The sequence below is a fragment of the Henningerozyma blattae genome, chromosome 9 (assembly GCF_000315915.1).
Source record: "Henningerozyma blattae CBS 6284 chromosome 9, complete genome".
Taxonomy (NCBI): Eukaryota; Fungi; Ascomycota; class Saccharomycetes; order Saccharomycetales; family Saccharomycetaceae; genus Henningerozyma; species Henningerozyma blattae.
Window position 1 is genome coordinate 574,786 of NC_020193.1, and position 13,565 is coordinate 588,350.

At 31.8% G+C, this 13,565-nt stretch overlaps 3 protein-coding genes and 1 non-coding gene across 4 annotated transcripts; 2 read left to right on the top strand and 2 right to left on the bottom strand.

Annotated features, from left to right (window-relative positions):
• Window positions 1-409: 409 nt before the first annotated feature.
• On the bottom strand, window positions 410-4,468 carry JSN1 (Jsn1p; the record flags this gene model as incomplete). Its single annotated transcript, XM_004182379.1, has 1 exon — window positions 410-4,468. One exon carries the CDS (start codon window positions 4,466-4,468, stop codon window positions 410-412), a length of 4,059 nt encoding a protein of 1,352 aa, XP_004182427.1.
• A 1,848-nt stretch (window positions 4,469-6,316) lies between these two features.
• BUD4 (Bud4p) lies at window positions 6,317-11,311 on the top strand (the record flags this gene model as incomplete). Its single annotated transcript, XM_004182380.1, has 1 exon — window positions 6,317-11,311. The coding sequence occupies one exon, from the start codon at window positions 6,317-6,319 to the stop codon at window positions 11,309-11,311; it is 4,995 nt and encodes a 1,664-aa protein (XP_004182428.1).
• Window positions 11,312-11,947: 636 nt separating this feature from the next.
• Window positions 11,948-12,502, top strand: RPL43B (60S ribosomal protein eL43; the record flags this gene model as incomplete). The annotated part of the gene is made up of 2 exons (XM_004182381.1): window positions 11,948-11,949; window positions 12,226-12,502. Coding segments are annotated over 2 exons (279 nt in total).
• Window positions 12,503-13,456: 954 nt separating this feature from the next.
• Window positions 13,457-13,560, bottom strand: TBLA0Itrna7W. The gene is made up of 2 exons: window positions 13,524-13,560; window positions 13,457-13,493 (listed from the first exon to the last, which is right to left on the bottom strand). It is a non-coding gene; the product is annotated as a tRNA-Trp (tRNA).
• Window positions 13,561-13,565: the final 5 nt, after the last annotated feature.

The window sequence follows — 13,565 nt, forward strand, 5'->3', positions numbered from 1 at the left end:
TAATTGAATCTTGATTTTCTGATATCTAAAACATTAATTCAGTCTATTAATCATTATCATAAAAGTTAAACAACATAGGAAAAATTTAATATTGTAAGTTTATATTTTATATAATTAGGTATTATATAAGATCATTGCTCTATGTTATGTAGATGTTATATATAAATCTAGGTAATAAAAGGCTGTGTAATCATTGTAGTTTGACGGTGTAAAAGTAAAGTACACCTGATATAAAATAAAATAGAAATGAAGAAAAAAATAGTTTTGAAAAATAATATCCTAAAATATCTGATGGTATTTTAGGGGAGAAAAGAAACATGTATAATATTGAAAGAGGATTAAAAATTATCGTTAGAAAATTAAAAACTAAGAAAATAGAAAATAGAAAATAAAATAAATTATAAATACATTAAAAGCCAAAAGTTTGGTATGATGTTGGATTTCCATTGTTGGAATTACCAGTAGTAGTTGAAGTTGAATTGGTAGGGGTATTATCAGGAATGTTATTCAGCCCAGTACCACTACTATTTAAATTATTATTAATAGTAATTTGAGGTAAAGAAACACGGGTATCGTTATTGTTTACACTTAGCATATCGAATTGGGATGTTAAATCATCATTGATATTGAAAGTCCCTGGGACATTGGTAGAATTAGGACCATTGGAAGTATTTACATAAGAGTTTGGAAACACACCTGGATAATTCATATAATTCATATTATATGGTTGAGGGGGGTTTTGTTTACCCTGAGTAACCGGTGTAGAACTGGTACCAGGAATCATATTATTAGCTGGTTGGCCATTTAAAGATACTGGTGGATGCTGGCCACCAGTACTAATGGTATTAGTATTAGTTGTCGAAGCATTAGATAAGGGAGCAGTTTGCCTTGAGTTACTGCTTCTAACACTTGATACAGACAAATGTCTCATATGTTTATTGTTATCATGATTAAAAACATGTGACATGCTAACACGGTGTTTAGGTTGTCCGTTTTGTGACATACCATTATTTAACTGTGCTAATCCAACTTCTTCCATTAAACGGCGATGGTGTTGTGCAGCTTTACAATCTGGTAAAATCTTACGAACCTGTTTAATCACATGAAATCTAACATCGCCTTCCAATAAGGGCATTGATAATACCTTGTAAACAAAAGTTGGACCATAATTTGTATCACTTAAGATATTATTTAATAATTTTGGAGGATCCTCCTCTTCATCACTGATAGGGCCAAAGATTGAATTTAAAATTGTATTTCTAGCCTCATCATCACCTCTAAAATTTAAAATCTTCAACACCGTTAATGAAGCTAATCTATGACAACATAACTCGACAATGTTCGGAACTATTTTTTTGGCCAAGATTGTATGTCTATGTGGTAATATGCAGGTGTCTAGAAACCAAGTTACTAATAAAGTACCATTAGTATTTGTTGTTAAATATTCAGCGTACAAAATAATCATTGCACTCAATACTAGCGTTTGTTCAGTTGTGACTATATCATGAGCCTCAAGACATGCTCTAACAGCTCTTGCACCATACCTGTTTTGGGATATTGTCCAGAAATTAGTAACAATGCTTTCAAATATAAAATTATTCCATGGAAAGCCATATTTTAAAACACATTGAATAACATAATTACCGAATTGATCATTAAATAAAGGAGTACAATAAGCCTCCACACCTGTACCAACTAGCATCTTTTGTCTAGGAGTTCTTGCCATTGTAATCATCTTTTGGCACGCCCAAGTACCATTTTTATGAACACCCATTGAAGTTAAATATTTATTTGTTTTTCTTAGCATAATATCCTTAATGATGTCCGAAGAATGCTCAAATAACTTTTGCACAATAGTATTACCAATATAATCGGAACTTAATTCAGGTAGTTCATTTAGCATTGCCATAGCTAATTGTTCAATTTCAATATCATTAATTTGATTTGCATCAATATTTTTTCTTAATTCTCTTAATTTTGGTGAATCGAAGTCTCTTGTATTTAATGGATCAGGTAAAGGACCGAAATCATTGATATTTGCGGTTGGGGTATTTGAAAATGCATTCATTAAGATATGGATTGTCTGAGATTTATTAAAGTCAATTTCGAAGGAATTAACAATTTCCTTGACAATATCTTTTTGATGAATAATGTTAGGAGGAGGTAATGGGAATGGGCATTGTTCTTTTTCATTTGATTGAATTTGATTCATGTTATTGTTGTTGTTATTACTGTTGTTTGAATGATTATGACTTGGGATCGAAATTGAGTTTGAATGCATAGTAGAATGTTGTGTTTGTTGTGTCTGTTGCTGAGAATTGAAAACTGGGATAGATGCACCACCCTGTTGCTGGAAACTTAGAGCACCGCTATATAATTGTTCTTGCAATAATGTTTGTGGTAACATTTCATTATTTAATAATGAGCTGTTTAAAGGGACGGAAGAATTTGGTACACCCAAGTTTGATTGTTGTTGGTGCATTGGCAGAATTTTAGCAAAACAAACAGTACTTGGAGCTCCGATCATTGAAACTTCCTTATTTTGTAAATCATCAAGAGCCCTTGCAGCACTTTCCACGGTATCGAATTCTACTAAAGCCATATTTAATCCACTCAAAGTTCTTGCAGTAATAACATTACCATATTTAGAACATAAAGTTACTAAAGAGGTGCTTGTTAAGTTAATTGCATTAGCCAATTGCAGCTGTTGTTGTTGTAAAGAAAAAATATTTGAAATTGAAATAGTATTTGTGGGTAAAAGTGTAGTGATTTGATTAATAAAGGGAACATTTTTATCAGTACTAACCCAATTAATGGCTCTAGGATCAATGTCATCAATAACAGATGGAATTTCTTGAACAATTGGGATTGTATAGTTAGTGGCTGCTCTTTGTCTTGAAACAGTTCCATTAGTTAAATTTGGTTGATTATTGGTAGTTGGTACCGATGATTGTTGTTCAAACATTTGAGCATCAGTGTAAATGCTTGAAGCATTTGACTGAGATCTTTGCCTTGGATTTGGCCATAAGGATAACCCACTTAAACTATTTGTATGATTTATATTTGCTCTTAAATTATTATTTGGACTGGTGTTATGGATGTTGTTATTATTATTATTACTATTACTATTACTATTACTATTACTATTATTATTATTATTATTATTATTATTATTAGCATTATTGCCATTGTTATTATTTGTGGTATCAAAGGAAGGGAAATCTTGAGGAATTAGAGTGGTATCATTCAATGAAGTACCATTAAATTGCTGTAGAATTTGGTAAGATGGATCATTATTATTATTTGTAGTTGTGTTTGTATTTGTTTGCCATAACATACTTGGAGTTTGTGAAGGTGCAATTGAAGAAATAGCAGATAATTGTGACGAAATAGTATTATTTCTTGTTCTTGATAATTGAGACATTAAATTATTAGAATTTGAATTTGAATTACTATTTGTATTTGAAATGCTATTCGACATTGAAGTTCTCGTAAATGAATCATTTGAAGTACGTGGTTGATAAGAATTGGTCGAATCCGGAAAGTGAATCAATCCATCAACGAAATCTTGAGAAGTAGATAAATGGTTATTGCTGTTTATATTTTGTGAATAACTATTATACGAATTGGTACTATTGAAATTGCTATTATTAGAAGTGTTATTAGTTGAACCACTATGAATATCTATTGGAATACCTCCAAAGGTGGGGACACTAGTCTTAGTCATATTGTTTTTATTATTGCTTTTAAATAATGGGAAATTTGAGGCATTAAAGGAGGAAAAGTTATTATTATTATTACTATTAGTATTGTTATTAGTGTTGTGGTTATTAATATTATTATTGTCTATTGAGTCTGAACTATGCAGACTGTTTGAGTCATTACTACTTGTGTTTGATGCATTATTATTATTATTATGGTTATTATTATTATTATTAGAGTTTGTATTATTAGATGTGGATGCTATATTATTGCTTGAAGAGGAGATATTATTTTTTGAACCTTTCTTAGAATGATGTAATTTAGCACTAATGGAAGGTAATAAATTAGATAAGGTATTTGACAATTTGCCTGCTCTAGATCTATAGGAGCCAAGTTTCTGAGGTGATCTACCATCCATAGCAGAAGAGGAGGAATTATTATTGCTATTGTTATTGGATGAACTCAATAAGCCTTGATTCTCATCTTCATAAATAGGTATAGTCATCCCAGGATGAATTACATCAGGTAATCCATTGTGATTAGCATTTGAAGTAGGGGCGATACTAGTTGGGTCTGTCACAGTGGGTACATTGGATTGAGATGGATAGCTATCAATATCTGCATCTATAGAAGCACCATTAATAGTAGACGCAGTGGTGTTCACAGTAGTAGTTGGAGTGGCAGCTATTCCGAGTGAGTTCGAATTTGTATTAGAGTTTTGGTTATTATTGTTGAAGACATCTTTCGATGGTGTATTTTCATCCATTGTATCTATATATATTTGAGGTAGAGGTCTTTAAGGAGTGTGTATCTTTTGTAACTTCTTTTTTAATTTTTTCTTTTAAAAAAAAATTTTAGTTGAGTATATATTTAAAGTCCCTTTCTCACGTGTGTCTTTTAAAATCTTAGAAATCTTTGGTTTAATCTATTTGGGATGCAATGCGAAAAAAGGGGGTTAAAAAAAAAAACAATGTATAAGTATTAATTAAATTATTATTGATGTGATGATTGACAAATATTATTAATGATATTAAAATACAAAGAGTAAAGAGGAAAAAGGGGAAATGGGTTAGAAATGAGGGAGGAAAAAAAGGAAAATAACGGATATTTCCAAGCTGTAAAAAAGAGATGCGGAATCTTTTATTCTTCGATTGAAGCTTAAGGAGATGAGTAACAGAAGCACGTGAGTGTGAGTGTAGGCGTCTATTAGTGGTTGTGACTACTGTGTGCAATAAAAAGTGTTTTTATGACTGGAAGAAGTGTGTTTTCTCACTGGAAAGATGGTAGATGATACGGAAAGAGAGTGTTTTTCAGAAGGTTATAGTTGTGTTTTCGTTGGTCTAGAAATTTAAAATTTAATTTTTTCTGTTCCTTTTATCAATATTCGGAAATTGGGATTGGAAAAAATAAAAACGAAAATTGACAAACGAAAGAAAAATATAGCAAAATATAGTAATAATGGCTAAGGCGGAAGACTATATGAGTTATGAATGTGAAATGATATGATTCGTGGAATCTATAGTTGTTGTTTTTTCACTGAGTATATAGAAAGTAGGGTAAAAAAAGCCTGGTATGCTTATCACAAACTTGTTTTTTTGGATATGTGCTTCAACTCGTATAAGTGATCGTGATGAAACGGCACTTGGCAAGAGTGTAAAGATACTGTAGTTTATAATATATTTAGCAAGGAACTAGAGCATATTTGATCACGAAAAAACAATTGCACATTATGCAATAAGGTAAGATATGCTACTTGACATTTGTCATATAAAGGCTCTCTCTGAGGCTGTAATGATACTAGTTGCGAGGTGATTAGTCTACGAATTATGTCTCGTTTGGTTCTGAATTGGATGATAATTATTCCAAAAAGTTTGAAGAGGGTTAATATAATGTTAGCTACACAGCGATTAGAATGGGTGTTTGTTTTTTCAACTGGCTCGATAAAATATAAATACATGGTCATAGAGAAGTGATTGCACAAACACGTGTCATTGTGAACGAGCTCCCCAGAAGAAATTTTACACGTGACTTTGTATCACGTGCCGTGTTATTTCTCCTAGATTTTTCTGAAAAATTTCCGTAAAACGTGACCTATTAAGGCCACTACCTGTTTCGGATAAGTAAATAACACGTATCCTGTTTAGGATACAATGTTTACATTGAATCCTGATTCGGATGTACAGCGTACTATTTAGGCGGCCGTTTGTTTATTTACTAACCAGATCTATACAGTCAATTAACTTTTCCATACATAAACTTGTGTGGTTTATAGGTATAGACTTTGATATTACAAGGTTTGTTATTGGTTGATACCTACATTTAGTTATCAAAGTCTCTTGTCGGAATCCAATTGACAGGTTACAGTATGGAGTTTAATCATTCTGTTTTGTAATTGCATAACTCTTTCTATTTCTTGAACTCTCGAATTCTTGATACTTATAAAAAATACTTTACATTGCTTTTAAGAAATCTAAGGTGATTCGAATTTACAAGCAGGCATCGCATTCGTTCATTAATCCAATTCAGTCAACCTCTTCCCATTTTATTTTAACCGCTTTATAGATCTAAGTCAATAATAAGAAGAAAAAAACAAGACTTAAAATAATTATATATTATGTCTAGTGCCAAAGAAGACGTTATGGAATCATTATTAAAAGAAATCGATTTCGAAATGGAATACACAATTGGTTCTCTGAAAAGTTCCAAGCAAATTGATTCAGCTTCAGATACAAAACGGTTCTCGATCCCCTTACAAGATATCGGAGACGAAACAATGGAAATGTTAGTCAGTCATAATACAAAGAGAAATATTGTCATTAATAACAACACATCTGTGTTACAATCTCCAATTCGTTCTCATTCTCGTGTCACATCTATCTCAAGCACTACTTCTCCAATAATGGTTCTTTCAGAGATACCTATTCTATCGCCAACGAAGGAGAAACATCGTATTCCAGTAGAAGACCCTTCTGTGTTTAGTGCAGCTACTGTCTCAGCTAGTTCTGCGTACGAAGAATATTCAAGTGATATGACGTCTCCTAATGAAGATGAGTTAACAAAACATAATTACAATAGTACAAAGGAGTATTATTCCTCTGCTAAACTTGATACCAATAATATTAATATGACTCACAATTCGAATAGTTTTATCATTGAAAACCCATATTCGAAAAAACATTTGCATCAAAATTCCATTACCGTGGTACCATACGGAAGTGAGAAACAGCCTTCTACAAATAATATGTTTCCATCACCTGCTGCGTCTGCTCATACTACCCCTTCACATACTGTATCTCCACCAACTGCATCTCCTCCTTATAAATTAGATAATACAACTATTGAAGATTTTGTCTCTGCCACAGATCATCAATCTACAATCGATTCTGTCCCTGATATTAGTATATCTAGTGTTAATAAAAATGATACCACAGAATTAATATGTGATGATACTGAAAAGCAACTGAACTATACTTTAGAAAAGCGCATTACTAAAGATTCAAATACATTACAATCCATCTCTCACATATTACATTCTACGTCCATCGATAAGACGTCAACTACAATCAATTCATACAACGACGATAATAATAATGATGATGATCATAATAATAATAATAATAATAATAATATGCCTAATAAAGCCTTCCAATCTGATAAAAGTTTCGAAACTGCAGAACTAGCTTCTCATCAAAATATAGAAATTCGAAATAATACTATTTCTTCAAATGCGGAATCTGAAGATTTGTCTGCAGAATTGGCTGATAATTCTGGTAATTCCGTCGATGATGATGATGAAGATGGTTCAAATGATTTACATCTTATACAAACACAAAGTGACAATGAATCTAAACATGACTTCGACAAAATCATTGATGATTCTATTGGCCAAATAGATGATCATTTTAAAATTCCCTTAACAAATAATGGAGGGAACTTAGCCAGGGATGCCAGTTTATTATCTTCGGTGGACGATCTAGAACAAAGCACAAATGACATCATTCTTGGCAGGGGCACTAAGATCTCTTCAATCCATAAATCCTCTTCAAACTCAACTTCACATTCTTTAGCAAATTCGTTAGCTAACATAAATGCTGCTAGTACCACTGTTTCGATACAAAATATAGATACAGATATTGAAAATGATCATGACAATTCGATTATACCAGATTCCTTAGAACTTCATCAAACATCAGAACAACATGAAGATTCACCAGTTTCTCAAGATGTTGCAATGATGAACGATTCACAAATATTTAGACATGATGATAGGGAGTCTTCAACAAATATAATAGAACTAAGCGCACAACAAGATTCTAGAAGTATTAATATTCAATACGTCCATGATAATCCAAAATATAACGACGTTCGTAGTATAAATAATGATTATTCTCCTTCTCCAAGTCCACAATACTCTCCATCTCCATCTCCAAGATTTTCAACTTCTGCAACATTACAATATTCCAATGTTAATAACGATATAATTTCATCTCCTATGACGAAAGCTAGTACAACGATTGTACCTATTATCAATAACAAAAGTTCTTCTATAGACATGAACTCATCTTTAACAACAAATTCAATTGATAATTTCCAAAATTTTGAAATTGCTTCACAAGATTCAACAAATATTGCAAATAACAATAATATGGCGGAGCAGGTCTCCCAAAATGAGGATATTATCTCAAAAGAATCGAATTTATCTGGCAATAGCTTAAATCTAATAAATTCCACAGAAACTTTCGATAATATACAAGATACAGAAACTGAAGAGAGTGATCAAAGTTCAGAAACGGAATCAAATGATATTGAATCCAAAACAAACACCCTGGAACATTCGTTACAACCTATGCCGTCTGTTATAGCCCAATCTCTTACCGAACAATCAGAAGATCAAATTGAAGAACAATATTTTGATACAAGTTCTCAAATTGGTGATTTAGTTGATGATAAAATAGAACTTCCTAAAAAATCTGCTTCTATAATCCCTACCTTACCTCCATTACCAAAATTTGATTCTTTATTCGTAGATGATCCATTTGGTGATTCAATTGATTACTCAAGAGATTCTATAGATATTACAAAGGCAAATAAACCTTCGAATTATTTGTCTATTTGGCATATGCAAGATGATATATCTAAAGCTGCAAATTTTACAACCACCTCCCCGGCAGTATCAGATAATTCGCAATTTTCTCATCGTTCCATTTCAACATGCTCTACAAAATCATCAGCCTCTTGTGTTACCAACACATCTGGTAACTTCCGTTTTAGACCTCGTGTTGTAAGCAGAAGTCGTATATATAACCCAAGTTATCAACCTGAAATCAGTTACGGTTTCGATTTAGATGATATGAATGATAATAATTCTAGTAATACTGATTTTGAAAGAAGACAGATACAAAAAGATTACAAAAGAAAAATTACGCCAATAAGAGTTAAAACTTTGCAATCAAAAAGAATTTCTAGCACTAGTAGTAATAGAGATAATAATGCGATGGAGTTCCCAAGTATTTGGAAAATAGCTGATGAAGAAAATATTGAAAAAAAGACAAATATTTCCAACTCCACAATAATGAACTATTCAATCATTAAATTAAATGATTTAAAAGAGCAAGAAGAGGCTGATAATGTACAAGATGATTTGCATGCAGAAATTAATGATGATGCAAATGACACTATACAAAAAAATTCTTCTTATTTGGTAGAAAATTTACATTCCGAGATTGTAACTGATGAAGATATTAATGTTGTAGGAGAACAAAGTGTTCAAAGTAAATCGAAATATATTCCAGAAACAATTGGTGATTCAGAATTATTACCCACACTTCCATTGGTAGATGATACTGCCGAATTTGATGCATTATTAGGCCAGTTAGATGATTCATCAAATTCCGATAAATCTTTTAGTTCTATCACCACTAAGAATAGACAATCTTCATACAACATTTGGAACGAAAAATCGATTCAAAATACTTCCATTGAAAAATTACCTCATGTTTCTAATGATGTATTAAATGATTTGTTAGATTTTAATGGTAGCACAACTGATGATTCTATTAATATTGAGAAATCACTTAATAGAGCAAATGGTCATGGATCTTTGAAAACTCCTATTAAAGATGTTTCCATTGGCCAAGGATTAAATATTAATGGTTTTAATGCTGTTGAAGCAGATGAAGTTTCTGATGAAGATATTTCTATTGTGCAAGAAGTATTCACTCATGATACTATTCCAGTTATTCAAGTTTTAGATGAAACTCCAAAGGAAAAAACAATTCACTGCTCAAATCCATTTAAAGTTACTAATAATCCAATAAGTCCAAAACCTGAAGAAAATAGTAGTGATGGATGCATCTCTAAAACTTCTGGGCTTTCATTAAATGAGGATTATTATGCAAAATCTAGCCAGGTTGATATATTACCAAATGAATACGTATCTAAAGCATTAGTCACTTCACACTCTACAGAATTCAACGATTTAACAGTAACTACAATTAATAAACTACCAACACCGGAGCAGATCAACCCATTGTCAGATAAAGGTAACCTTTATTTGACAATTTCAAATATTAAGAATTTCACCTTAGTTGGTGCCCAAGGTAGAACAGCTTCATATGCTATTGAATTCGATAATGGACAAAATGTCATTCAAACTGAATGGGAGCCTATTCCACAGAATGGTATTATTGAAATTAATAAAGAATTTGAATTGGTATTGGAGCCAGGCGTTAAGAGGTTTATTATTACATTAAAATGTCGTTATAATAAGCAAACACATGAGATGGTTGAAATATTAGACAAAATTCCTATAAGTAAAAAATACCCGTTTAGTAAGCAGCAATACAAATTTGAAAGAAGATATACAAAGAGACAAACCGACCATGATGAATGGGAATATTTATTTGCTCAAGATGGCTCCTTTGCACGTTGTGAGATTGAATTGACTAATGAATTTTTAAATCTAGTCAAGTTCAATAATTCCGAGTTTAATATGGAAATGAATAATAACTGGGCTCGTATACCACCAAAATCACGTACATCTCCACCACAAGATAAAGTAAATATTTATGATTTACCAAGAAGAAGACCATATAAGGTTGCTGATTTAAAATTCGCTGGTTGTTATTTAGAAAGAACATCGAAGGACGAAAGGTTTCCAAGAAGCATTAAATATGCAAAGACTATCGTAGAAAAATACAGATGTCAACAAAGGATTTTTAAAACTGGTTATCTTTTACAGGAAGGTGGAGATGTTACTGCTAACATTCAAAGAAAGTACTTCAAATTGCAAGGGACAAGTCTTGTTGGGTACCACGAAGTAACTAGGACTGCAAATATTATCATTAATTTGTTAAAAGTTTCCAAAGTCTTGAACAGTGACGACGTTGCACAGGAGGAAGGTAGAAATTTCACCAATACTGTTTTATTTGGGGACTGTGTACAATTAGTCTTTGAAGATGGTGAGGCAATCACTTTAAATACTGAAGGTCGTCAAGCTAATGGTAAGAATGATTGGTATGATAAATTGAAAGAAATAGTAAGCTTAAATATTTGTCATCAACCATGGGTTAAACAGTTCTCTGAATTTTCAAGAATGACTGATATTTAAGAAACATTACAGTATATAGCTACTAATACTACATATAATAGCTTCTATACAATGAACATTTAATAAATTACTCGCATTTTACATAGTTTCTCAAATTTTTCATTTATTCATACATTCGATATTAGAATTTGGTTTGGTGCTTTATTCGGAGTTCCTTTCTTAGGTAATATATTAAGCATTGATCTAGTCCCATATTATAAGAGAAGAGTATCGGATAATATTCTCTTCCCTTTTAATCCGTACACCATTGAATTTATTTTCACTTTTTGCTTTTCTTCGGATATCTTCTGTAACTATTCTGTGCGCTTTGAATTACCAGCCAAAACTTGGTTTTCTCCAGAACAGAACCCGGCATTGCCCTGCATTACCCTCTAATTTTCCCAGGGCAGAAACAGGATTTTCTTTAGTGAGAGGACTCCCTGGCTTACTCCTTCTAGGCTAGCCTTCTAGTGAGGAACTGTAGTGGGCATCTGCCTAGAGAAGCCCTGGGGTACTAGCAATACATCGCTTGGGAAATCGGGCAGTTCTACTGGGATTCCCAGTCTGTAATTAACAAAAAAATACTTTAAATTAATATTTTTCAGTTATTAAATAATAACCATAGTATTAAACTCCTGAAGAAAACCAAAGACAAAAATGTATGCATAGTGTTATTATCATTATATTGAAAGTTGTGAATTGAACTGCATGGAGCCATTCATATAATTATATTTGTGGAAATAAAACTCAAGCCTGACAATGATTTTTAAGTAAATAATGGTGTTGAAATAAGTTAACAGTTGTGGAAATTGAAAGATAGAACTGAATTTTAATGATTGTCTATGAAGTGCAATAATTCGTAACTAATAATATCTAATTTGATCGTTTTTACTAACAATTATCTTTGTAATTTATTGCAAACTAATTTTTTACAGGGCTAAAAGAACTAAGAAGGTTGGTATTACAGGTAAGTACGGTGTTCGTTACGGTTCCTCTTTGAGAAGACAAGTCAAGAAGTTGGAAATCCAACAACACGCTAGATACGTTTGTTCTTTCTGTGGTAAGAAGACCGTCAAGAGAGATGCCGCTGGTATCTGGACTTGTAGTTCTTGTAAGAAGACTGTTGCTGGTGGTGCTTACACTGTTTCCACTGCTGCTGCCGCCACTGTCAGATCCACCATTAGAAGATTGAGAGACATGGTTGAAGCTTAAACTAGCTTTATCAAACAAAATAAATTACTCATATATAATGATTTTTTTATCATAAGTACTTCAATTTCATGTATAATCAATTAATTTTTCTTCAGTATCAATCAATTAGTAAGGTTTATTAAAATATAAACGCTATAACTCGACGTTTACTATTAATTCTACTCGTTGTTTTAAAGATTCATCCCATTTAATACTATTGGAATGTTTTTGTGTAGGCAATTCACTCTATATAATTAACCATAGATTTAGAATAAATAATTTGTTGATAGTATATGGCATTGTAAGGATTAAAAGATTATTAAATAAGTATTGCTAGAATCCATAATTTTATTAAGCAGTTGATTATATTTTTTCCCTAATAGATCTGTAGATCATCTTTCTTATTAGTAGCATTTATCTATTGTGCGTTTCTTAATTTCCGTAATATTTTCAAAAGAGACATCCTATAAACTAATCTCAAATAATTTATATGTATAGAAATGAAGTTATCGCTTTAAATTAGCAATAATCCAGCCAATGTATTCTGAATAGTAGATTTATTTATTCAAAACCCCCTCGATATTGATATCAATTACTTGCGTGTCACGTAACTGCCCAAATTTTTGGCATGTCACGTGTATAAATTATGATCACGTGATAACGGAATGAACATGTAGATCAACAAGTAAGTGAATCATGAACATAAATTCTATTTAAGAATCTAAAGCTAAAAGAATAAACTAGAGGGTTAAGGTAGAACGAAGAGGTAATAACCAGAAATACAAAAAGGACGAAATACAAAAGATGGAAGTGTATACTGAACAAATCGGAACGTAATAATAATAATATTTAACTTACATAGACTCAAGTATATAGTTGTATAGTTTAATAAACAGTTGGTATTAAACTAGCAGCCAAAAATATATACTACTGGGAGTAGCAAAGCATAAAAATTGTTACAAAGCAAAAATTAAATGAAACGGACAGGAATCGAACCTGCAACCCTTTGATTGCAACTTTATTCCGGAAAATCCAAGATTCAATTGGAGTCAAAAGCTCTGCCATTGAGCCACCGCTTCATCCT